At 36.0% G+C, this 27,745-nt stretch overlaps 1 protein-coding gene and 1 pseudogene across 1 annotated transcript in view; both read left to right on the top strand.

Annotated features, from left to right (window-relative positions):
• Window positions 1-27,745, top strand: part of WDPCP (WD repeat containing planar cell polarity effector) — a 300,778-nt gene that overhangs the window by 146,476 nt on the left and 126,557 nt on the right. Inside the window, exon 13 of the mRNA XM_063077774.1 lies at window positions 15,034-15,097. Coding sequence (XP_062933844.1) covers window positions 15,034-15,097 — 64 coding nt within the window. The remainder of the gene's footprint in view (window positions 1-15,033; window positions 15,098-27,745) is intronic.
• Window positions 20,352-21,296, top strand: LOC134363210 (large ribosomal subunit protein uL1m-like; annotated as a pseudogene).

The raw sequence follows: 27,745 nt of genomic DNA, 5'->3' as shown, positions 1-27,745 counted from the left end.
TTTAGCCAAGAAAAATAAATAAAAGGCATCCACTCAGAAAAAGAAGTAAAATTGCTTCATTTGCAGATGACATGGTCTTATGTATAGGTCCTAATGACTCTACACACACACACACACAAAAAAAACTGATAAGATTAATAACTGAGTTCAGTAAGTTTGCAGCATACAAAATCAACAAACAAAAATCAGTTGTGTTTCTATCACTATGTATTAGTCCACTTTGTGTTGCTATAACAGAATACCCGAAACTGGATGATTTATAAAGAAAATGAAATTTATTGCTTACAGTTTCTGAGGCTGGGAAGTCCAAAGTCCGTCTGGTGCTGGCAACAGTGACTCAGGGGTCTCACATTGCAAAATGGTGGAAGCAGAGAGAGTGGAGAGAGCAAGAGAGAGAGAAAGACAGAATCTCCTCTTCTTTTAAAGCCCTCAGAACCACATCCCTGACCACCATTTTCAGTCCAATCACTACTGCACAGTCCTACAATCCAAACACCTCTTTAAGGCTCCCCTTTTCAATTACCATAGTAGGATTTCCCACCCTCTTAATTGTCACAGTGTGGGCTAAGTTTCTAATACATAAAACTTGGGGGACACAATTCAAGCTTCAGGGAGTTTTGGGGGGAGATATTTCAATCCACTACACACTAAAAATGAATTATCCAAAAAAGAAATTAAGAAAACCATCCCATTTACAATAGCAGCAAAAAATAAAAATGAAATACTGAGGAGTGAAATGTAACCAAGGAGGTGAAAGGTCTATGCACTGTAAAACTATAAAACATTGATGAAAGAAGTTGAATAAGACACAAATAAATAGAAAGATATCTTATGTCATGGGTTGGAAGAATTAATATCGTTTAAATGTCCATACTACCCAAAGTGGATCTGCGGATTCGGTGTAATCTGTACCAAAATTCCAATTGCATTTTTCACAGAAATAGAAAAAATAAAACTAAAAAATTTATGGAACCACAAAGACCCTGAATTACTAAAGCAGTCTTGAGAAAGAACAAAACTGTAGGCATCATATTTTCTGGTTTCAGGTAAGATTACAAAGGTATATTTTCCAAAATAGTGTGGTACGGACATAAAAATAGACACATAGACCAATGGAACAAAATAGCCCAGAAATAAACCCACACATATTCAGTCAACTAATGTTTGACAAAGCTGCTAAGAATACACAATGGGGAAAGGATAGTCTCTTCAGTAACTGTTTTTGGGAAAAGTGGATATTCACATGCCAGAGAATGAAATTGGATCCTCATCTTACAGCGTACACAAAAGTCAACTAAAAATGAATTAAAGACTTAAATTTAAAACCTGAAACTGTAAAACTCCTAAAAGAAAACAAAGACGTAAAGCTCTTTGACATTGGTCTTGGCAGTGTTTTTTTGCTCAGAAGCATGGGCAACGAAAGGAATAATAAACAAATGGGACTCCGTCAAACATCAAACTAAAAAATGTCTGTACTGCAAAGGAAACAATCAAAATGAAAAGACAACCTACTGAATGGGAGAAGATATTTACAAACCATTTATCTGATAAGGGGTTAATATTCCAAAATGTATAAGGAACTCATACAACTCAATAGCAAAAAACAAAATAACCCAATTGTTTTAGTCTGTTTTGTGTTGCTATAACAGAAATACCTGAGGCTGGATAATTTATAAAGGAAAGAGGTTTATTTGGCTATGATTCTGGGACAGCTGCATCTGGCATGGGCCTCAGGCTGCTTCTACTCATGGTGGAAAGTGGCAGGGAGCCAGTGGGTACAAGCAGATCACATGGTGAGAGGAAGCAAGAGAGAGAGGGGAGGTGCCATGGTCTTTTTAAGTAACGAGCTCTCACAGGAACTAATAGAGGGAGAACTCATTCATTAATCCCCCCTCCCCCAGGGACAGTATTAATCCATTCATGAGGGATCCGCTCCCATGACTCACTCAGTTTGCAACACTGCCACATTGGAGATCAAATTTCCACATGAGTTTTGGAGGGGACAACACATCCAAACTCTATCACCAATTTAAAAGTAGTCAAAGTCCCTGATAGACATTTTTTCAAGGAGGATGTACAAATGACCAACAGGAGTATGAGAAGATGCTCACCATCACTAATTATCCAGGGAAATGCAAATGAAAACCACAATGAGACATCATCTCAAACCTGTTAGGATGTCTCATAAAAAAAATTAAAAAATCAAAAGATAAGTGTTGGCAAGAATGTGGATAGAAGGGAACCCTTGCACAGTGTTGATGGGAATACAAAATGGTGCCACTGCTATGGAAAACAGTATGGAGTTTCCTTGGAAAATTACAAATAAAACTACTATATGATTCAGTAATCCCACTTCTGGGTATATATCCAAAGGGAAATCACTATTTTGAAGACACATTTGCATGCCCAAGCTCACTGTAGCATTTATTCACAATAGCCAAGATGATATGGAAAGACCCTAATTATTCCTCAATAGATAAATGCATTAAAAAATATGATATGAGAGCACGTCAAAAAGTTCATGGAAAAGTGGAATTAAAAAATAATACAAGGACAGACCCTACAGGTTTTTCTAGATGGCGGCGGCTGCGGCGGCTGGCGCGGAGTAGCTGAGGTGGAAAAGGTGGCCACTGGGCCTCAGGCAGCCTGGAAACTTGTGGACCTTCCTCTCGCCATCTCTTAAGGGAGGACTGCTGCTGCTGGCCGGTCGTGGGGGGTGACCGCCACTTTACCCCCGGCAGGAGAGGCTGCCTCATTTACAGGCAACAGCTTTGAAGTGTGGAGCAGGAAAAGAACTGTTTCTTAGCTGCAAAAGCGAGTCTCGAAACAGGGAACGCGGCGCCAGGGCTGCTGTGGATGCAGACAGGATCCCGGAGGCTGGGGCCGCGCTGAAGGCGGCCAGCGGCCCTATTCAGGATTCGAGGTTTCAGGCCGGCATTAAAGAAGATTACTGGGAGCGCCCGAGCCGCACTGCGACTGAACAGCCCGAGGCGGCAGTGGCCGAGAACTGGGAAAGGCGGCAAACCAGAGACAGAGCGAGCACCCGACCTGGAACAGCACTGTGAGTGATCCCTGGCACAGCTCTGTTTGGGGGGTGGATGCCCACCTGGCTCCCGCCTGCACCACCAGGCCACTCACCGCCCCGGTGCTGCATCCATTTTCCCAGGTGCGGGCAGCTCCGCCCTGCTCCGCCATCACTGAGCCCTCCCACTTGCTTGGCCTGGCGCGGGGCTTTCCGGATCCTGCAGACCGGCCTCCGCTCCCACTCCCTCCGCAGTTCTCTGGCGGGGCTGGTGGCGTGGGGCGTCCCCGGCCAGTCTCGGGAGGGCAAGGAAGTACGGGTGGGCCGACTTTCACTCCACCACACCCTGGACTCCGGCCCCAGGTAAACTCCCTGTTACTGGGAGGCAGATACCATCTCTGCAGCCACCAGTTTGGAAAAAAGCCTAACGAATTTCTGGTTGGGAATAGAGTGGTAGGAGAGTTCCCAGGTCCGCTTGAACCTGCCGGAGAGCTGGCTGCAGGTGGGCACTAGACTCGGTTTATACTGGGGGGATACAAAGGTGAACAAGACCCAAGAAAGATCTACATAGTGCTACAAAGGCACCCAGAGAGACCAGTCGTCTGTGCCTAGCAGAAACCTGGTAGACTTCCTGAGCGAGGCGGTGCCGAGCAGGGTCTTGAAGGCCCAGCTGATAGACGAGGGTTGCAGAAGACACGTCCCAGCCCAGCACAGTGCGCACAGAGTGGGGAGACGTGCGGCCAGGGAGGTGGAGACTCGACAGAAACCACACACCCGGTGGGGTCGCCACTGCACGATCTAACAGCCTGGGCCAGAGCACACGGAACAGGGAGAAGTCCTGCACAGGAAGTGAAAGCTCAACAGAGATCACACACCCTGTGGTACATGATCCACCAGCCCAGCAGAGTCCAAGCTGACCAGAAAGGTGGCTCCCCGGAGAAGCCCAAGACCCGAGGCAACTAGAGGCCAACTGAGCAGTCACGGAGGGAGCCATACCAAATTGGCAACCACAGCAACATCCTAGTTAGTCATTAGTCTCAAACCAGTGGACTGTGAAACCCCTGCAACAATGAATAAACACCAAAAAAAAGATACCAGAAATACAAAAAATCAAGAAAGTACACCACCAAAAGTTAATAAATCTCAAACTCTAGATCCTACACAACAAGAAGCCCTTGAAATAACTGATAAGGAATTTCGAGTGATAATTCTAAGGAAACTGAATGAGATACAAGAAAACTCAGCTAGACATCATGATGAAATGAGGAAAAGTATACAGGATCTGAAAGAGGAAATGTACAAGGAAATCAATGTCCTGAAAAAAAATGTAGCAGAACTTGCTGAACTGAAGAAGTTATTCAACGAAATAAAAACCACAACGGAGAGTTTAACCAGCAGGCTTGTCGAAGTTGAAGAGAGAACCTCTGAACTTGAAGATGGGCTGTTTGAAATAACACAAGCAGACAAAAAGAAAGAAAAAAGAATCAAGGACATTGAAGAAAATCTGAGAGAGATATCAGACAACCATAAGCGATCAAATATCCGAGTCATGGGTATTCCAGAAGGGGAGGAAAAGGGAGATTCCATTGAAAACATATTCAACAAAATAGTGGCAGAAAACTTCCCAGGTATAGGAAAAATCACAGATCTTCAGATCCAGGAAGCTCAACGATCTCCAAATGTATTCAACCCAAAAAGACCTTCTCCAAGACATGTCATAGTCAAATTGGCAAAACTAAGAGACAAAGAGAGAATCTTAAAAGCTGAAAGAGAGAAGCGTCAAATCACCTATAAGGGAGCCCCAATCAGGTTAACATCAGACTTTTCATCACAAACCCTAAAAGCTAGAAAGGAATGGGATGATATTTTCAAAATACTAAAAGACAAAGATTGCCAGCCAAGAATACTCTACCCTGCAAGGCTATCCTTCCGAAATGAGGGGCAAATAGTATATTTCTCAGACAAACAAAAACTGCGGGAGTTCACTACCACACGACCACCCTTACAAGAAATCCTCAAGGGAGTACTGGGTTTGGTTCCTGAAAAATAACTACCACTGCCATAAAAACCCAAGAAAAATCAAAACCCGCTAGTACAATAAAAATGGCATTCATGAAGAGAAAACAAGCTAACAAAAGCACTATCTACAACCTAAGGAACCAACAAACACAGAAACCAAACAGTAAATCAGAAAGCAAGGAACAAAAGACACCTAAGACAACCAAAGAACCAATAAAATGCTAGGAATAAATCAACACCTTTCAATAACAACTCTTAATGTAAAAGGCTTAAATTCCCCAATCAAAAGACACAGACTGGCTGACTGGATCAAAAAGGAGGACCCAACTATATGCTGCCTACAAGAGACACACCTCACCCATAAAGATTCACACAGACTAAGAGTGAAAGGATGGAAAAAGATTTACCATGCAAACAGAAAAGAAAAACGAGCTGGAGTAGCTATTCTTATATCTGACAAAATAGACTTTAAACTAAAAACCATAAAAAGAGACAATGAGGGACACTACTTAATGATAAAAGGACTGATCCATCAAGAAGACATAACAATCATAAATATGTACGCACCCAATGTTGGAGCAGCCAGATTTATAAAACAAACTCTATTAGACCTAAAGAAGGAAATAGACACTAATACCATAATAGCAGGGGACCTGAACACCCCACTGTCAATATTAGACAGATCATCTAGGCAAAGAATCAGTAGAGAAACACAAGATCTAAACAAGACTCTAGACCAATTGGAATTGGCAGATATCTACAGAACATTCCACCCAACAACCTCAGAATATTCATTTTTCTCATCAGCACATGGATCATTTTCCAGGATAGATCACATATTAGGTCTCAAATCAAGTCTCAATAAATTCAAAAAAATTGGAATTATCCCATGTGTCTTCTCAGACGACAATGGATTAAAACTAGAAATTAATAACAAACGAAAGTCTGGAAACTATACAAACACATGGAAATTAAACAACATTCTACTTAATGACATATGGGTCCAAGAAGAAATCAAGCAGGAAATCAAAAAATTTATTGAAACGAATGAAAACAATGATACATCATACCAAAACCTGTGGGATACTGCAAAAGCAGTATTGAGGGGAAAATTTATTGCATTAAATGCTCACTTCAGAAGAATGGAAAGATGGCAAGTGAACAGCCTAACACTTCACCTTAAAGAACTAGAAATACAAGAACAATCCAAACCTAAAGTTGCAGACGGAAAGAAATCATTAAGATCAGAGCAGAACTGAATGAAATTGAAAACCAAAAAACAATTCACAAGATCAACGAATCAAAAAGTTGGTTTTTTGAAAAGATAAATAAAATTGACAAACCATTAGCATGGCTAACAAAAAAAAGAAAAGAGAAGACTCAAATAACCAAAATTAGAAATGAAAAAGGCGATATTACAACTGATTCATCTGAAGTACACGGAATCATTCGAGACTACTATAAACAACTATACGCCAACAAATTTGAAAATCTGGAGGAAATGGATAAATTTCTGGACACACACAAGCTCCCAAAACTGAACCGTGAAGACGTAGAAAATTTGAACAGACCAATAACAATAAAGGAGATTGAAGCTGTTATCAGAAGGCTCCCAACAAAGAAAAGCCCAGGACCAGATGGATTCACAGCAGAATTTTACCAAACATTCAAAGAGGAATTGACACCGATTCTTTACAAACTATTCCAAAAGATTGAAACGGACACAAATCTCCCAAACTCATTCTATGAAGCAAACATCATCCTGATACCAAAACCAGGTAAAGATATAACCAAAAAAGAAAACTACAGGCTAATATCCTTGATGAATATAGATGCAAAAATCCTCACTAAAATACTAGCAAACAGAATACAGCAACACATACGTAAAATTATTCATCACGATCAAGTGGGATTCATCCCAGGGATGCAAGGTTGGTTCAACATACGCAAATAAATAAATGTGATACACCATATTAATAAACTCAAACACAAGGACCATATGATCATCTCTATAGATGCTGAAAAGGCATTTGATAAAGTTCAGCACTCATTCATGACAAAGACCCTCTATAAGTTAGGTATAGAGGGAAAGTATCTCAACATAATTAAAGCCATATATGCCAAACCCACAGCCAATATCATCCTGAATGGGGAAAAGCTGAAAGCTTTTCCTTTAAGAACAGGAACTAGACAAGGATGCCCACTCTCACCACTCCTATTCAACATAGTGTTGGAAGTACTAGCCAGAGCAATCAGAGAAGAGAAGGAAATAAAGGGCATCCAGATTGGAAAAGATGAAGTTAAACTGTCCCTGTTTGCAGATGACATGATCCTATATATCGAACAGCCTAAAACCTCTACAAAAAAACTGTTGGAATTGATAAATGATTTCAGCACAGTAGCAGGATACAAAATCAACACACAAAAATCAGTAGCATTTCTTTTCTCCAATAGTGAACATGCAGAAAGAGAAATCAAGAAAGCCTGCCCATTTACAATAGCCACCAAAAAAATAAAATACTTAGGAATTGAGTTAACCAAGAAGGTGAAAAATCTCTATAATGAGAACCACAAACCACTGCTGAGAGAAATTAGAGAGGATACAAGAAGATGGAAAGATATCCCATGCTCTTGGATTGGAAGAATCAACATAGTGAAAATGTCCATACTACCCAAAGTGATATACAAATTCAATGCAATCCCCATCAAAATTCCAAAGACATTTTTCTCAGAAATGGAAAAAACTATCCAGACATTTATATGGAACAATAAAAGACCACGCATAGCCAAAGCAATGCTGAGCAAAAAAAATAAAGCTGGAGGCATAACACTACCTGACTTTAAGCTATACTACAAAGCTATAATAACCAAAACAGTATGGTACTGGCATAAAAACAGACACACTGACCAATGGAATAGAATAGAGAATCCAGAAATCAACCCACACACTTACTGTCAGCTGATCTTTGACAAAGGCACCAAGCCTATTCACTGGGGAAGGGACTGCCTCTTCAGCAAATGGTGCTGGGATTACTGGATATCCGTATGCAGGAGAATGAAACTAGATCCATACCTCTCACTGTATACTAAAATCAACTCAAAATGGATTAAGGATTTAAATATACATCCTGAAACAATAAAACTTCTTAAAGAAAACATAGGAGAAACACTTCAGGAAATAGGACTGGGCACAGACTTCATGAATACGACCTCCAAAGCACGGGCAACCAAAGGAAAAATAAACAAATGGTATTATATCAAACTAAAAAGCTTCTGCACAGCAAAAGAAACAATTAACAGAGTTAAAAGACAACCAACAGAGTGGGAGAAAATATTTGCAAAATATATATCTGACAAAGGATTAATATCCAGAATATATAAGGAACTCAAACAACTGTACAAGAAGAAAACAAGCAACCCAATTAAAAAATGGGCAAAAGAGCTAAATAGGCATTTCTCTAACGAAGATATCCAAATGGCTAACAGACATATGAAAAAATGCTCAGCATCACTCAGCATCCGGGAAATGCAAATCAAAACCACATTGAGATACCATCTAACTCCAGTTAGGATGGCTAAAATCCAAAAGACTGTGAACGATAAATGCTGGCGAGGCTGCGGAGAAAAAGGAACTCTCATACATTGTTGGTGGGACTGCAAAATGGTGCAGCCTCTATGGAAAATGGTATGGAGGTTCCTCAAACAATTGCAGATAGATCTACCATATGACCCAGCTATCCCACTGTTGGGAATATACCCAGAGGAATGGAAATCATGAAGTCAAAGGTATACCTGTTTCCCAATGTTTATCGCAGCACTCTTTACAATAGCCAAGAGTTGGAACCAGCCCAAATGCCCATCATCAGATGAGTGGATACAGAAAATGTGGTACATCTACACAATGGAATACTACTCACCTATAAAAACGAATGAAATACTGCCATTTACAACAACATGGATGGACCTTGAGAGAATTATATTAAGTGAAACAAGTCAGGCACAGAAAGAGAAATACCACGTTTTCACTTATTGGTGGGAGCTAAAAATTAATATATAAATTCACACACACACACACACACACACACACACACACACACACAAACCGGGGGAGGGAAGGAGATATCACAACTACAATTATTTGAAGTTGATACAACAAGCAAACAGAAAGGACATTGTTGGGGGGGAGGGGGGAAGGGAGAAGGGAGGGAGGTTTTGGTGATGTGGAGCAATAATCAGCCACAATGTATATCGACAAAATAAAATTAAAAAAAAAAAAAAAAAGATAATACAAGGCTGGCCGGTTAGCTTAGTTGGTTAGAGTACAATGTTATAACACCAAGATCAAGGGTTCAGATCCCCATGCTGGACAGCTGCCAAAAAGAAAAAAAAAAAAAAAAAAAAACTCTTTCCATGAACTTTTTGAAGACCACCCCCCCAACAATAGAATATTACTCCTTTTAAAAAAAGAAAATCCTGCCGTTTGTGACAACATGGATGAACCCTGAGGACGTCTTTTCTAATATAAGCACTTTAGGCTGTGGATTTCCCTTCAAATGCCTCTTTTGCTCAAGTTTTTCTGTATGATATTAGCGTTTATTTCTAAGTGTTTGAAAATTTCTAATTGTGAGTTCTTTGACTAATGACTTTAATTTCTAAGTGCATGTACATATATTGCTTATCTTTTTGTCAAACTTAATTGCATTGTTGACAGAGAAGCATTATAATATTCATTCTTTAAAAGTCCTTGAGACATGCTTTTTTATTTACTATGATATAGTCCATGGGTGCTTGAGAAGAATGTGTATTCTCTAAGGTTGACAAGTTCTGCGTGTCCAATAGATCTAGTTTTGTAAATATGTTGTTTTTATACCTCTATTTCTTTACTATTTTTTGACTGCTTGGCCTAGCAAAAATTTAGAGAGAACTTTTGAAATTTCATACTATGATGGTGGGATGATCATTTATTTCAATTCTATTAATGTTTTGCTTTATATATTTTTAACCTATCTTATAAAGTGCATCCAAGTTTAGAATTTTTGTATTTTCCTGGAGACTTGCAACTTTTTTCACTTTGTTTTTATCCTTTCTATCCCTGATAACTTTTGTCTGATTATGCAGCTACCTTAGCTAACTTTTTAAAAAATATTTTTTGAGGTTTAACTTAAATACCATGAAATTCATTCATTTTAAGTATACAATGTTTAGTAAATTTGCAATTTAAAAACATTTCTGTTACCCCAAGAAGATTACTCATACTCATTTGCAGATGCCATTCCCAACCCCCTAGCCAACCACTAGTGTACTTTCTTGTCTGTATAAATGTGTCTTTTCTGCACATTTTATTTAGATAGAATCATACAATATATAGTATTTTGCTACTTTTACTTAACAATGTTTTTTTTAGTTCATCTATGTTATAGGAGTATGTATCAGTACTTCATTTATTTTTATTTGTGAACCCTATTCTGTTGTATCAATATAATGTGTTTTGTCTATTCAACAGCTGATTGACATAATGATTGTTTATGCTTTTAAGCTATTATGAATAATGTCATTACAAACATATGTGTACGTCTTTCCATGGAATGTTGTTATTTCTCTTGGGTAGATACCTGGGAATTGCTGTGGAATTATATGACAAATTTATATTTAATGTTTTAAGAAACTACCAAACTTTTTTTCAGAGTGGCTGCACATTACACTCTTTATCTACATTTGCTGTACTTTATTTTACATTCTCACCAACAATGTCCTCAGATTATATTTTATTAGCATTTATTTGATATATTTTCTTCCATTCTTTTAATCTTTTTTGTCTTTATGATTTAGATGTGGCTTTTACAAATAATATATATCTGTACTTTACTTTTCTAGTCTGACAATCTGTCTTTAAACTGGTGAGTTTAGTCCATTTACATGATCATTTTTATAACAACATGATTTTATATATATAATAATATGTAATCTATGATCTTTGTGCTATTCGTCCTTTTTTCCTGTGCTTCCTTTGTTTCCTTTCTTGACTCTTTAAATATTGCCTGAGTTTTTTTCCCATTCAGTTCTCCCAACCTCATCCCCATTCTACCGCTGCTGTTTTAGTGACGTGTACATTCTTTTAGAAGTTACAATTGAAATTTGACTGTGCATAGTTACCGAATTCAAACATTAATTAATATGTTCAACAGTACCAAAAAAACAAGGAACTTGGCACTTTAACTCTCTTCTGTTAGATATATTTTATATTAATGTATAAATTATAAATTATACATTAATATTTTCTAACCTTAAAAATATTAAAACATTTGTGTATGTGTATTTATCTACCTGTGTATTTATTAAATCCTTTTTAAAGAAACCATTCCTTCTTGCCTCTCAGACCTTCTTTAGACTGTTCTCCTTTTTCCTGAGATATTTCCCCAGGAGTCCGTCCCTTTATCAAAGATCTGTTGAATGTTCTTAGTTTTTGTGTATCTTAAAGTATGTATATTTTGCTTTCATTGTTGAGTGTTCTACTATTATATCAAACAGGGTTGATGTTTATTTTCACTTCATAGTTTGAAGATTCTTTCTTTCCACTGTTGTCTACCTCCCATTGTTGCAATCAAGAGGTCTAGTATCAGTTTTAGTTCCTACATAGGTGATCTGTCTTCTCTCTGACAGCTTTTTTTATTTGTGGACTTCTGCATTTCCATTACAATTGTGCACAGTTGTAGAATCCTTTTTATTTATGCTGCTGGATATATATTGTTCCTCTGTGTCTATTGATTTACATCATTTATCAGCTCTGAAAATTCTCAACTACTAACTTAATTCCCTGATTAAACATGTTAGATTTTTTCATGTTCTCTGTACTACTTAACCTCTGTATTAGTTGGTTTTCTGTTGCTTATACAGAATACATGAAACTGGGTAATTTGTAAAGAAACAATTTATTTCCTAAAATTTTGGAGGCTGGGAAGTCCAAGGTCCAGAGGACACATCTGGTAAGGGCCTTCTTCTTGGTGAGAATTGCTCTGCAGAGTCCCCAGGCAGCACGTGGTATTACATAGTGACAGAGCTGGAGCACAGGCATGATAACATGCTTCTTCCTGTCCTTATAAAGCCACAAGTGCCACTCCCATGATAACCCACTCATCCATTAACCCATTAATTCATTAATCCATGAATAGATTAATCCATTTACGATGGCATAGTCCTACCTTTCAAATACCATATTGGGGATTAAGCTTCAACACGGGCTTTGGAGGGAATAAACATTCAACTCAAATCAACCTCCCTTTATAATTTTTATCTCTTTTCTCTCTGTGTAATATTCTGTGTAATTCCTTACTTATGCATCACTTACACACTTTTACTTCTATAATAAATAATTCTGCTAATTATTTTAATTGTGTCAAGAAATTTAACTTCAGCAAGTAAATTTTTAATTTCTGAAAGTTCTATTTTATTTAAAAAGTTGATCTGGTAATTTTTGTAGTATATTGCATGCTTATTTTTATGATTCCACCATTTAAGAAATATTTTATACTGAATAATTTTATGTTCTAACTTTAATAATTCAATTATCTGCAGTCCATGGAGATCTAAATTTGTTATTAACTTTTCTAATTTTCAGTCATAGTGGCTTATTTTCATATATTTTTATGCTCTTGATTGTGAACTCTTATTTGTTTGATTTTTTTAGTTCATGGTAATCCTTGGGAACCTCTATCAGAAGAGCTTTAATCCAGACAATGTTTTTTATTGCTTCTGCCACAGTTAGGGGGCACTACTAACCTGTGTCTCTTTTAGCCCCTGGCTTTATCAGAAATCTTGGGTTTACCTCCTGTACTTGTCTTAATCAGAAGTCTTGAGCCCACTACCTTTACCTTGAGACTTGTTCAGGGCTTAGTCCCCTGAGGGTGATGGCTATCAGAATGGTTCTGCCTTTTCCCCCTCTTTTTATTTGTTGTCTGCTTTAGGAATCCTTACTCTGGTTTCTATCAAGGGATTTTGTTTGGTTGGTTATTTTTTGATTGAGGATGTGATACCCTTAAGTATTTTCTTACTTATTTACAGTCTGGTTATGTACTTTAAAGTGTATTTTATAAGCAATCTAGTCGGGAGCTCCTTTTGGTGTTTCTGTCACCATGCTGCCAGATGCCAATGTCAGTTCTTTCATTTCATCAAAACATCTATCATTACCTGTCACCTAGAAAGAAGAGCACATCCTAACTCAGCCCCCATAATTTCACTCTCTTCAATTTCAATTTGTCCTGTATGGTTGCTAAATTGATGTTTCAGTGGATATGTTAGACATGTTAACGTTGAGGTGCCTGGAAATAAGGGTTTGGAGCTCAGGAAAGAGATGAATCCTAGAGATGTAAACTTGTGAGTCATTAATGTACTCGTAATTGATTATCAAAGCCATGGGAGTGGTAAGGTTATTGAGGAGATTGGAGTGAGTGACTAGCAATAAAAGAGGACAATAGAACACCAATTTCATGGGGAGGCAAAGAAAAATGAACTAGCAAAGGAGACTAAGAAGATGCAGTCTAAGAAATGGGAAAACAAAGAATGAAGGAAAGGGAGGAAAGCCAAGGAAGGAGAGGTTTTCAAGGAGGGGCAGTTTATGGGGTTAGATATGGTCAAAAAGGCACACAAGATGAGATCTTATTTTTATGTTTGATAATTAGAAGATGGATGATTACTATCGCCAGAATAGTTATAGTGGTGTGGGGACAGATGCAAAATGACAGTAAATGCATGGACTAGTAGTACAATTCACTAATCCTCTGACCTCTTCCTCAGTACATCCCACATCTATTGAATATGTAATGAATTAGTAAGCTTCCTGGTATAAGACACTCTTCGTCCACAATAATAAACACAGTTATCTTATTTTCTATGGCTGAGAGGGATCCAGGCAAATACTGGAGTTACTAGTAAGAAGGGGCAAGGAGGAGATGGGGGTGACACTCATCAAACATAACATGAAAATTGTACAAGTATTTCAGGTTCTAGACCTACTACTAAACTCATATGTAATATTAAAAGCCTTATTTGTTTGAATTTTAATTATTTTACCTACTTCACTAATAAAATTATATAATCTGTTAATAATAATTTATATTCCATACTTGTTATTTTTTATTTGCATTATCATTTTCTACCATCATATTTTACAATCTAAAATAGAGAACAGAGAATAACTTGGTTATTTACCTGCTTGTTTCTAGAGTCTGGAAAATCTAACAGTTATACATGTATAAATCTCAGCACTCAATCAAAATAAAGACCACCTTTCATTCCAAAAACCTGTGTAAAGTATATGTTCATGACATGCTTTTCTCTCAATATCTTAAACTTTCTATAAAGGTGGTTAATTCAAGCTTCAGCTTGTTCTTGTGAATCTCAGCCTAAAATTAAACTTTTCAGAAAGAAAATTCTCAGAATCATACTTCAGGGGAAGAGTATGATTATGAAGATTAGAAAAGTAATATTTAAAAGAAATTTAGAAATCTATTTTATATTGTCACTTTCCAACAGCCTAGAATGTATTTTTTTTTTCAAACTCACAAGTATGAGACATTTGTAATAAGGCAACATTTGACTTTTTTATCTAAAAAACATAAAAGTATAATTAGATGATTTATTAATTGCTCTTATCCTGCTATATTCTCCATATCCCCATACTTTTATAAAACACAGTAAAGTGAAAATTGTGAGAAACATTGTCTAAGCTATCATTTCCCCACATTCAGAAGTTTTTACTTGGGTTTATGTTTATCCTTGAAAGGTACACTTAAGTCCTCCACAGGCTGTATGCCTCAGCTTCTCCTAAGTGCAATAACATTTAACATGTGGAAAATCCTAGCAGACCAAATCCCTTCTGTTTGAAAATATTTTTCCTATCAGAAGAACACAAACAATATCACAGAAATATGTTAAACAGGTCTCTCCTTTTATATAATTTTGTTCACAACTAACACACATTCTTTTCTTCCTTGTAGATACCAGAGATTTGAAAAGGCATTTCTCCTAGCTGTTGACATTGGTGCTCGTGACCTATTTATGGTGAGTCATTCCCAGACATGATTTTGTGCCTTCAGTTCTAAGGCTGAGTAAGTTGTCAGCTTTTGTGACCATTAAAAAGGATTAGTGTCATTTGCAGCCTTAGACACATGGGAAAGCATTATTCCATCTTGGCTTGCAGCTTTGCCTTCATGAAACTGGTCAATAGCCATCTTTCTAGTATCTTTTGACTTGTTGACATTTTTCTTGCCAGGGCCCAAAGGATCTTTTATGTTTTCTAAGAATTTATAATTCTTGAACTTTTTCCCTCATGTACCTTGATGTGAGGGGATGACACCTTTCTATCTAATAAGCTTAAATGTCTTTCTAATCCATTCTCTGAAGAAGTACAGCTACAGAAGCCAGGATATAGGGCAAAACATGTCCCACAGATCTTGAATGTGCTCAGTATTTCCATTTCCTAGTGAAAAGTAACAAATTATGACCATTCTCACATGCATTTTTAAAGTAACCACAGTGCAAAGTCGCTCCAAGCAGTTATACATTCACATACACTCTAGTCCTCCCATTTGTTAGCTGTAGAACAGTAAAATTGGCCAGTTTCTTACAGGTCCTTGTGCTTAGTGTCAGGTTCTTGTTTTATAAGATCTTGCACCACAATGCTGCAGTGAGGTAAATGAACAAAGGCAGGGTGCTTTCCTGGTTTCCCAGCTTATTCTGCTACAGTGATTTCATTGTTGTAAAAGAAACAATAGAGCAAAAGCTTGTTGAAAGCAAGAAAAACTTCTGGAAGCCTCTTTTACCTGAATCTTTTAAACAATGAAGATATTTCATAGTTTACATTAAGCGTTGATGTTTTAGATGTTAATATGAATATCACATTAGGTCACTTGTCTTTAGATTGAGTTTAATATTTAAATTCTAAATTTACATCATTCAATTAAATTGTGCTTTCATTGATCATGAAAAAATGTTTCCAATTACTTTAAAAAGTATGAACATTCTGTTTGCCTCCATTTTATTACCTATGAAGTGCTGATAATGTATAAATCACTAGTTTAAGTTTCAAATGAGTTAATATATATAAAGTGTGTGGCATATTGTAATGACTTAGTAACTAGAGTTTCTAGTGTGTATTTCATATTACTCACTTTTCAAATCTTTGGGTAGTACTTCTTTTTATATTATGTATAATTTTTTCAGATTAATAATGCTGGAATTTAGATAAATATTGAGATTTGGGTGTTTAAAAAATGTAGTCTACTTTGGAGCTTGGAATTGAATCAAGGCAGCCTGGTTTCAGAGTCCATACCCTTCAACACTATGGTATATTGCCTAAAAATAGATTCATATGCCTATATATACATTTAGCAGCATTTCAAATCACTGGGGGAAAGTTTCAGTAAATTGTGTTGGTCCAATATGCTCTCCATTTGTAGTATATGCTATACAAAAGGCTGATATAGCTAATATACAAAACCAACAACCAGTAAGTAAAATATCCCAATAAAAATTAGCTACCAAAAGTCACAGTCAGGCAGTTTACAAAATAAGAAATACAAATGATCAATAAACACACAGAAAAATGTTCAATCTCCTTGTTAGTGAAAGAATATTTTGGGCTAAGGTATCCAGAAACAGGCAATCCTAAGCAGTTAGTGGGAGTGTACTTTGGTGTGCTTTTGTTGGTACCCTAGTTAAAAATCATTTAACCATATATGGGAGTTTGTTTGTAACTTTCTATTATATTCCATTGGTATATATGTGCCAGTACCACACTATTTTGTTTATAGTAGCTTTGTAGTAAGTTTTGGAATTAGTAAATGTGAGTCCTCCAGCTTTGTTCTTTTTTTTTAAAGATTGTTTTGTATATCCACCATCACTTGGTATTCCATATGCATTTTAGGATGGGTTTTTCTATTTCTGCTAAAAAAAATATCATTGGGATTTCGATAGGATTGCATTGAATCTGTCGATCAGTATGGATAGTATTAACATCTTAACAATATTAAATCTTCCATTCTACAAACAGAGGATATCTTTCCATTTATTTTTCTTTAAACAAATTTTGTAGTTTTTATTGTATGTCTTTCACTTTCTTGGATGAGTTAATTCCTAAGTATTTTATTATTTTTCATGCTATTGTAAATGAAATTGTTTTCATAATTTCCTTTTCAGATTGTTCATTGTTAATGTATAGAAATGCAACTGATTTCTGTGTGTTGGTTTTGTTTTTACTTTGCTGAATTTATTTATTATGCCTAATAGGTTTTTTGTGGAATCTTTAGCATCTTCTACATATAAGATCATATCATCTGTGAACAGAGATCGTTTTACTTCTTTCTTTACAACTCAGATGCCTTTTATTTCTTTCTTTTGCTTAATCGCTCTGGCTAGAACTTCCAGTACTATGTTGAATAAAAGTGGCAAAAGAAGGCATGCCTCCCTTGTTCTTGATCTTAGATGAAAAGCATCAGGTCTTTTACCATTGTATATGATGTACACTGTGGATTTTGTATATACGGTTTTTATTATGTTAAGGTAGTTTCCTTCTATCCTAGATTGCCGAATGTTTTTATCATGAAAGGGTGATGAATTTTATCAAATGCTTTTCTACCTCTATTGAGATGAGTATGTTGTTTCTTTCCTTTATTCTGTTCACATGGTATATTATATTGCTCAATTTTTTTTAATTGGAACAACTTATACATATTTATGGGGAACAGTGTTGACTATCAGTATTTGTATACAGTATATGATCATCAAATCAATATTATTAGAATGTTTATCACTATAAATCATAATTATTCTTTGTGTCCCTTAACCAATTACCCCCTAACCATTTTCCTCCTCCCCTTTTCCCACCTCTATTAACTATAGGTCTGTTCTCTCCTTCTAAAAGTTCAGTGTCTTATTGTGGTCTTCCTTCCTTCTCTTTCTTTCTTTCCTTCCTTCTTTCCTCCCACTTATGAGTGAGGACATGCAGTATTTCTCTTTCTGTGCCTGGCTTATTTCACTTGATATGATTTTCTCCAAGTTCATCCATGTTGCTGCAAATGGCAGAAATTCATTTTTTTTTTATGGCTGAGTAGTATTCCGTTGTGTATATATACCACTTTTCCTTTTCCACTTGTCCATTGAAGGACATTTAGTTTGGTTCCATATCTTGGCTGTTGTAAATACAGCTGCAATGAACATGGGAGTGCAAGTATCCCTTCAACATGATGATTTCCGTTCCTTTGGATATATACCCAGAAGTGGTATTGCTGGATCATATCGTAGTTCTACCTGTAGTTGTTTTAGAAACCTACATACCGTTTTCCATAATGGTCGTATTAATTTACAGTTGCACCACCAGTGTAGAAGAGTTCCCTTTTCTCCACAGCCTCACCAGCATTTGTTGTTCTCAGTCTTTTTGATAATAGCCAGTCTAGCTGGTGTGAAATGATATCTCAATGTGGTTTTGATTTGCACTTCCCTGATGATTAGTGATATTGAGCATTTTTTCATATACCTGTTGGCCATTTGTATGTCTTCCTTTGAGAAATGTCTATTCAGCTCCTTTGCCTATTTTTTAATTGGATTATTTTGTTTTCTACTGTGAAGTTGTTTGAGTTCCTTGTATATTCTGGTTATTAATCCCTTGTCAGATACATAGTTTGCAAATATCTTCTCCCATTTGGTTGGTTGTCTCTTTACTCTGTTGATTGTTTCTGTTGCTGTGCAGAAGCTTTTTAGTTTCATATAATCCCATTTGTTTTTCTTTTGTTGCTTGTGACTTTGGGGTCTTATTCATAAAGTCTTTGCCCAGTCCTACATCCTGAAAGTATTTCCCCTGTGTTTTCCTCTAGTAGTTTTACAGTTTCAGGTCTTATACTTAAGTCTTTAATCCATTTTGAATTCATTTTGATATATGGTGAGAGGTATAGGTCTAGTTTCATTCTTCTACACATGGATTCCCAGCAACATTTACTGAAGAAGCTGTCCATTCTCTAATTTATGTTTTTGGTGCTTTTGTCAAAGATCAGTTGGCTGTAAGTACCTCGGTTGATTTCTGGATTCTCTATTTTGTTCCATTGGTCCATGTGTCTGTTTTTATGCCAGTACTGTGCTGTCTTGGTTACTATAGCTTTGTAGTATAGTTTGAAGCCAGGTAATGTAATGCCTCCAGCTTTATTTTTTTGCTCAGGATTTCTTTGGCTATTTGGGGTCTTTTGTTATTCCATATGAATGTTGGGACTGTTTCTTGTATTTCTGTCAAGTATGTCATTGGTATTTTGATGAAGATTGTATTGAATCTGTAATGGACATTTTCAGAACATTAATTCTTCCATCCATAAACATGGAATGTCTTTCTATATTTCAGTGTCCTCTTTCTTTCAGCAGTGTTTTGTAGTTGTCTTTGTAGAGATCTTTTGTCTCTTTGGTTAAATTTATCCCTAGGTATTTTATTCTTTTGGTAGCTATTGTAAATGGTATTGCTTTCTTGATTTATTTTTCTGCTTGTTGTTGGTGTATAAGAACACTACTGATTTTTTGCACACTGATTTTATATCCTGCAACTTCACTGAATTCATTTATGAGCTCTAAAAGTTTTTTTGGTAGAGGGTGCGGGTTTTTCTATATGTAGGATCATGTCATCTGCAAACAGTGATAATTTGACTTTGTATTTTCTAGTTTGGATGCTGTTTATTTCTTTTCTCATCTGATTTCTCTGGCTAGTACTTCCAATACTGTGTTGAATAGGAGGAGTGAGCATCCTTGTCTTGCTTTTGTTTTTAAGGAAAAGCTTTCAGCTTTTTCACATTCAGGATGATATTGGCAGTGGGTCTGTCATATATAGCTTTTACTGTGTTGAAATATTTTCCTTCTGTACCTGATATGTTGACAGTCTTTATCATGAAGGGATGCTGAATTTTGTCAAATGTGTTTCCTGCATCTACTGAGAAAATCGTATGGTTTTTGTCCTTGCTTTCGTTGATGTGGTGTATTGCATTTATTGATTTACATAAGTTGAATCATCCTTGTATCCACCAATCCCACTTGATCATGGTGTATAATCTTTTTGATGTGCTGTTGTATTCTGTTTGCTAATATCTTGTTGAGGACTTTTGCATCTATGTTCATCAGGATATTGGTCTGTAGTGTTCTTTTTTGTGGTGTCTTTGTCTGATTTTGTTATCAGGGTGATGCTAGTTTGGGAAAATGTCCTCTGTTTCAATTTTTTGGAATAGTTTGAAAAAGATGGGTGTTAATTCTTCTTTAAAGGTTTGGTAGACAATCCAGAATGGTCAAAATGGTAGCTGCCATAAGATGCCTCAATAGAGTCTTCATACATCATCAAATGCATAGTCTTTCCAAGATGGCTTTTCAGACATCTCCTTCAGGTGCCCAACAGACATTTTGCTGCTGCTTGCTACAAAGCCTGCAAAGAAAACAAAAATAGGTGCCAAAGAAAAACCATCAGATGAAAAAAAGATAAGACAGAAAAAATAAAGTAATACCTCTATAGGGAAGATGAACCTGAGGATGATGTCTATTATAAATGCTTATATGAGGAGAAGAGAGTTACTCAGTTACTTATGGAATTTCAAATTCTGGACTTTACTCATCCAAAACAAGGTGTTTCTTGACTTGACACTGGATATGTCACTTTGGAAGAAGAAAAAAATGGAGCCATTTACCATTGTTCTTAGTTGTCCATACCCATTCACTCCAGAAATGAGTAAAAGTTGCTGTATTTTACAGAGAATGCATCAGAGATTCAAATAGCAGAAATGAAGCTGCTGCATTTGCAGGAGGAGCTAATCTGAATCAGAAGATTTTGGATGATAAAATTCATGCAGACTTTTATGTAGCTGTTCCAGAAATAATGCCTGAGCTCAATCCATTAAAGAAGAAACTGAAAAAAAGATTTCCAAAGCTTATTCGAAATTCCATTGTCTGTGACAGCCCCAAAATGCTTGAATTATTTAAGACTGGACATGAAATTAAGGTAGACAAAGAAAAGGAGAGACCAAATTGCAGCACTGGATATGTCATGTGTTTAGATAGCTCCCAATTGCAAGTAGGCATCAGTGAAGCTTGTAGGCACAGATTACTCAGTTTGGGTCCCTTTGTGGTTGGTATGTGCTTTCCATCGTAGTTCAACACTGAAGGTTTGTTACTAAAGATTGATCCATTATTGCCTAAAGAAGTAGAAAGTGAAGAATCTAGCAAAGAAGCTGCCCTAAAGTGTTGAATTTGGAAATTATTTTCAGTGGATTAATAAGCAAAAGAGAAAATTATAAAACTGCATAATTTCTACATTTGGTGTCTTGTTATATTTCTTGATTATCACAATTGAAAGTCAATTTTAACATTGAAAAATCTTATAACAGTTTCAAAAATAAGAATAGAAAGTTTTCTCTATGTCTGAATCTTAAAAAAAGAAAGAAAAGGGTTTGGTAGAATTCAATAGTGAAGCCATCTGATCCTGAGCTTTTCTTTGTTGGGAGACTGCTGTTTACTGCGTCAATCTCATCACTTCTTATTGGTCTATTCAGGTTTTGTATTTCTTCTTAGTTCATTCTTGGTAGTTTATATGTGTCCAGAAATTTATCTGTTTCTTCCAGGTTTTCAAATTTGTTGTTGTATAGTTATTCATAATAGTCTCTAACGATCTTTTGTATTTCTGTGGTATCAGTTGTAATGTCTCCTTTTTCATTTCTGATTTTTGTTATTTTGGTCTTCTCTCCTCCTTTTCTAGTTAGTCTGGGCAATGGCTTTTCTATTTTGTTTATTCTCTCAGAAAACCAACTTTTTGTTGGTCTCTATTTCACTTAGTTCTGCTCTGATCTTAATTATTTCTTCCCATCTACTAGTTTTGGGATTAGATTGTTTTTGTTTTTCTAGTTCTTTGAGATTTAACATTGGTTATTTATTTGAAGACCTTGTATTCTTTTGACATAAGCACTTATTGCAATAAACTTCCCTGTTAGTACTACTTTTGCAGCAAACCATAAACAAACAGTTTTGGTAAGTTGTGCTTGTATTTTCATTCATTTGAAGGAATTTTTTGATTTTCTGCTTTATTTTTTCTTTGACTCATTGGTCATTCAGGAGCATGTTGTTTAATTTCCATGCATTTGTATGGTTTTGTTTGGTTTTAATTTCTAATTTTATTTCATTGTGTTCTGAAAATATACTTAATATGATTCCAATCTTTTTAAATTTGTTAAGACTTAATATGTGGCCTAACATGTGGTGTATCCTGGAATATGTTCTGTGTGTTGATGCAAAGAATGTATATTCTGTTGCTGTTGGATGAAATGATCTGTATTTGTCTGTCAAGTCCATTTGGTCTAAGGTGCTGTTTAACTCCAATATTTTTCTATGGACTGTTTGTCTAGATGATCTATCCAATGCTAAGAGTGGTGTGTTAAAGCCTCCAACTATTATTGTGTTGGGGTCTATCTCTCCCTTTAGATTTAATAATACTTGCTTTATATATCTAGGTGCTCCAGTGTTTGGTGCATATATATTTATGATTGTTACATATTAATGCTGCCTTGATCTTTTTATCATTACATAGTGTACTTGTTTGTCTCTTTTTGTAGTTCTTGGTTTGAAGTCTATTTTATCTGATATAAGTATGGCAACTCCTGCTCATTTTTGGTTTCCATTTGCATGGAATGTCTTTTTTCCATCACTTCACTGTTAGTCTATGTGTATCTTTATTGGTGAAGTGAGTTTCTTGCAGGCAGCATATAGTTGGGTCTAGTTTTTAAATCCATTCATCCAGTCTATATCTTCTAAATGGAGAATTTAGTCCATTTACATTCAGGGATGTTACTGAAAGGTATTGCCTTATTCCTGCCACTTTATTAATTTCTCTATGGTTTTGTATTTCCTATATTCAGTTTCCTTTTATTTTTTATCTTTGTCATTGAGAATTTTTTGTAGTGATAAAATACATTTTATTTCTCTTTCTCATTTGTGTTTCTGTTCTACTAGAGGTTTGTATTCTTTCTTGTGTATTTATGGTGACATATATCCTTCAGGATTTGTTGAAGGGCTGGTCTTGAAGTGGTGAACTCCTGCAGCTTTTGCTTGTCTGCGAAAGATACTATTTCTCCTTCATTTCTGAAGGAAAGCCTTGCTGGATATAATGTTCTTGGTTGTCAGGGTTTTTTTTTTTTTTTTTTTTTTTTTTTTCCTGTTTGAATATGTCATCACTCTCTCCCCTGGCTGTAGGGTTTCTGTTGAGAAGTCTGCTGTTAGCCTGACTTCCTTATATGTAATTTGACACTTTTCCCTTGCTGATAGTAGAATTCTTTCTTTGTCTTTGACTTTTGATAATTTGACTACAATGTGTCTCAGGTAGGTCTTTTTTGGGTTGAATCTGTTTTGTTCAGTCTCTTGGATCTGTAAGACTCTCTCCCAATATTTGGGAAGTTTCAGCTCTTATGTCATTGATAGGCTTTTAATGCCTTTTCCTTTCTCTTCCCCTTCCTGCACACCTATAATATGGATATTTGCATGCTTAAGGTTATCAGAAATAATTTGCAGGTTTTTTGTTTTTTGAAATTCTTTTTTCTTTTGGTCCAACTGTGTTAATTCAAAAAGCCTGTCTTTCAGTTCAGATTCTTTCTTCTGCTTGATCCAGCCTGATGTTTGTGCTCTCAGCTGTATTTTTTATTTCTTTGAATGAATTCTTCAGTTCCAGGATTTCTGCTTGATTTTTTTTAATTGCATGTATCTCTTTGTTGAATTTCTCATATATGTCCTCAGATTTCTATTTGACTTCATTGTGATTACTATTTTTCATCCATCATTTTGAGTTTCCTTATTATTGCCCTTTGGAATTTCTCCTCAGGCAGTTCCATCAATTCCAGTTGTTTGGGGTCTGCTATTAGAGAGTTGTTGTCCTCTTTTGAGGGAGTCAAGCTTCCTCGAATGTGGGGAACTGCTGTGCTTTAGTGGATTTCCTGTTCAGCAAATCTGCCTGCCCACGTTGCGGGGAGCAGGTGCCGAGTTTGTTCTGTCATGGGTACCAAAAAAGACTGGGGGGACTCCTCCAAGGTGGAAATGTCTGGCATTTGTGGTGATGGTGGAAATAACTGTGGTCTTTTCTAGTTTACCTTCTCTCAGCCTGGTTTTGGACTGGTCCCTGTGGTGGGGCCATGGCTGGATGATGCTATTCTCTTCTTCCATGCTTCACAGGAATCTCTTCACTATCCTGGTGCTCTGCACCATATTTCCTCAGGTTCCAATCAAAATAATGTTTCTTTTGATCTCTTTTTATGGGGTGGTGACAAGTACCAGACTTCTCTATCAGCCATCATGGAAAATACCAAGGTAGACTTGTGTTTCTAGGAATTTGTCCTTTTCATCTCAGTTATCCAGTTTGTTGAGGTACAGTTGTTCATGGTACTTTCTTATAATCCTTATTTCAGTAGAATCATTAGTAATGGCTCCACTTTCATTTCTGATTTTAGTAATTTGAGTCTTCTCTCTTTTTTCTTAATCTAGGTAAAGGTTTGTTTATTTTGTTGAACCAATTTTTGGTTTCACTGATTTTCTCTACTGTTTTTCTGTTCTCTATATTGTTTATATCTGCTTTAATTTTTCTTATTTCCTTCCTTCTTCTACCTTTGGGTGTAATTTGTTCTTCTTTCTATAGTTCCTGAAGTTGTAAATTTAAGTTGTTGATTTGAGGTCTGTCTTTTAATGTAAGCATTTAGAACTATAAGTGTCCCCCTTAACACTGCTTTCACTATGCCCTATAATTTTTGGTATGTTGGTTTTCATTTTCACTTATCTCTAAGTATTTTATAATTTCCCTTGTGATTTCATCTTTGATCCATTAGTTAAGAGTGTCTAATTTGATTTCCATGAATATGTTAATTTTCCAGTCATACTTCTATTATTGATTTATAACTTTATCCTGTAGACATAGGAAAAGACACTTTGTGTGGCATCTAATTTTTAAAATCTGTTGAGACTTAGTTTGTGGCCTATGATATAGTGTACCTTGGAAAATGTCTCATGTGCACTAGAAAAAATGGGTATGCGTTGCTGGGCTGGATATCCTTTATATATCTGTTACATCTAGTTCATTTATTATGTTGTTTACATCTTCTATTTTCTTACTTATCTTCTGTCTGGTTATTCTAGAAATTATTGAGAGTGGAGTGTTGAAGTCTACCTATTGTGGAACTATGTCATCCTTAATTTCTGTCAGTTTTTGCTTCATATGTTTTTATGATATGTTATTAGGTGCATAAGTGTTTATTATTGTTATACTTTCTTGGCTATATTGAACATTTTATTAATGTATAATGTCCTTCTTTATCTCTTGTAAATTTTTTTCACATAAAGTCTGTTTTGGCTGATATTAGTAAAACCATACCTGCTCTCTTTTGGTTACTACTTGTAATATCTTTTTTCTTCCTTTTCTTCTCAATCTATTTGTGTTTTTGGATCTATAGTGAGTCTCTTGTAGATAGTGTAGTGTTAAGTTATGTGTTTTGATCTATTCTGCTAACCTGTATTTTGATTAGAAGTTTAATCTGTTTATATTTAAAGTAATTACTGATAATGAGGGACTTATCTCTGTTATTTTCTATTTGTTTTCTACATGCCTTATAGCTTTTTTGTCCCTCATTTTCTGCATTACTGTCTTCTTTTGTGTTTACTTGATTTTTTACACTGAAATGTTTAAATTACTTACTCCTTTCCTTTTGCATATATTCTATCATTATTTTCCTTGTAATTACCATGTAGATTACACTTAACATCCTAAAGTTATAATACTCTAATTTGGGTTTATACCAGCTTAACTTCAATAATGTACAACAACCCTGGTCTTCTTTGGCCTTGTCCCTACCCCTTTTAGTTGATGATGTCACAAAGTACATTATTATACATTGTGTCCCCCAAAACATAACTAATAATTATTTTCAGTGAATTAGTCTTTTATGTAAAAGACAAATGTAGGATTTCAAACTAAAGTTACAATAATACAAGCTTTTAGATTAATAATTTTAAAAATATATTGGTCTCTAAAATTACATAGAAAACAGAAAGTGGAGTTACAAACCACTGTTACAATTCATGTTGTTACTTTTGTTAAAATCTTTATTTCTTCATACGGCTTTAAGTTACTGTCTAGTGCACTTTCATTTTACCCTGCTGGACTCTCTTGCACATTTCTTGCAGGGGAGGTACAGTGGTAATGTATTACCTCAGCTTATGTTTACCTGGGAATGTCTTAATGTCTCCTTTATTTCTGAAGGACAGTTTGGCCATATACAGGAGTCTTGGTTGATAATTTTTTTCCTTGCAGCTTGAATATATCAGCCCACTGCCTTCTGGCCTCATGAGTTCTCATGTTTCTCATAAGAAATCTGCTGGTAATCATATAGAGTGTCCCTTGTATGTGACAAGTCACTTCTCTCGGTGCTTTCGAGAATTTTCTCTTTGTCTTTGTCTTTTGAAAGTTTGGTTATAATGCATCTCTCTGTGGGGTTGAGTTCATCTTACTTGGAGTTCATTTAGTTTGTTAGATTTTTATGTTCATATCTTTAATCGATTTCTTCAAATATTCTTTGTCTCTCTCTCTGTCTTCTGCTTCTGGGACTCCCACAACTGTATGTTGGTTTGCTTGATGATTTCCTGCAGGTCCCTTAGGCTCTTTTCACTTTTCTTCAATCTTTTTTCCCCCTGTTCCTTCTGTTAATCTTTTTCATTTTCAAATCTTCAAGTGTGCTGATTCTTTCTTCTGCCAGCTAAAATCTGCTGTTAAAACCCTCTAATGAAATTTTTTCATTTCCATTATTATACTTTCCAGCTACAGAATTTCATTTTGTTTTTAGATTTTCTATCTCCATATTTATGTTTCCACTTTGTTCATTTACAATTTTTTTTATTTCTCTACATATTCGTTAGTTCTCTGTACATATTTAAGATGTTCATTTTAAAGTCTTTGTCAAATACATCTGCCATCAGGTCTTTTTTCAGGGACACTTTCTGTTGATTTATTTTTCCATTGTATGAGCCATACTTTCCTGATTCTTTGTATGCTTTTTGTTTTTTGTTTTGTTGTTGCTGAAAACTGGACATTTGAACTTAATAATTTGATAACTCAGATTCTTCCCCTTCCCCAGGGTTTGCTATTTTTCGTTGTTCTTTTAGGGATTTAAAAATTGTTTTAGGCTGACCATGTGCCAAGGATCATACCAGGTTTTAACTTAAGGTCTTCTCAGGTCTTTTCTGAACCTGCACCTTTCATTTGGTATGCATGACCACTTTCTAATTTTCCCCATATATTTAGTTGCTTTTGAGTGTCCTAATCTTTGATGTCTGGTTCCCAAAGGGGGAAAAAGAAAAATGAAATGGGTTGGCATCTCTTTAGATTTCCTGGCAGTCAGTTGAGCCAAGGGAGAGGGGCGTGCAACAATGAGGGGAGGTGCATCAACAATGACCCCCTCCCTCTTTGCCTGCACTTCTGTAATCAGAAGCATCAATACACCATCACAGCACAGATCCTCTGTATTTGGAGGGCATAGTGCTTTTTGATCACCCTTGTCCCAACCAGCAGACTACAAGCTCTTCTGGAAGGTGTACACAGTTGCCCACCTTGGGGCTAGGAGTGGAGGAAGGTGGATAGCTGCTACCGTGCTAAGAGCTAAAATTGACCAAAATTAA

The sequence above is a fragment of the Cynocephalus volans genome, chromosome 14, assembly GCF_027409185.1.
Source record: "Cynocephalus volans isolate mCynVol1 chromosome 14, mCynVol1.pri, whole genome shotgun sequence".
NCBI classification, from domain to species: Eukaryota; Metazoa; Chordata; class Mammalia; order Dermoptera; family Cynocephalidae; genus Cynocephalus; species Cynocephalus volans.
The sequence above is the reverse complement of the archived record's forward strand: the minus strand, read 5'-3'. Positions and strand labels throughout refer to the sequence as shown.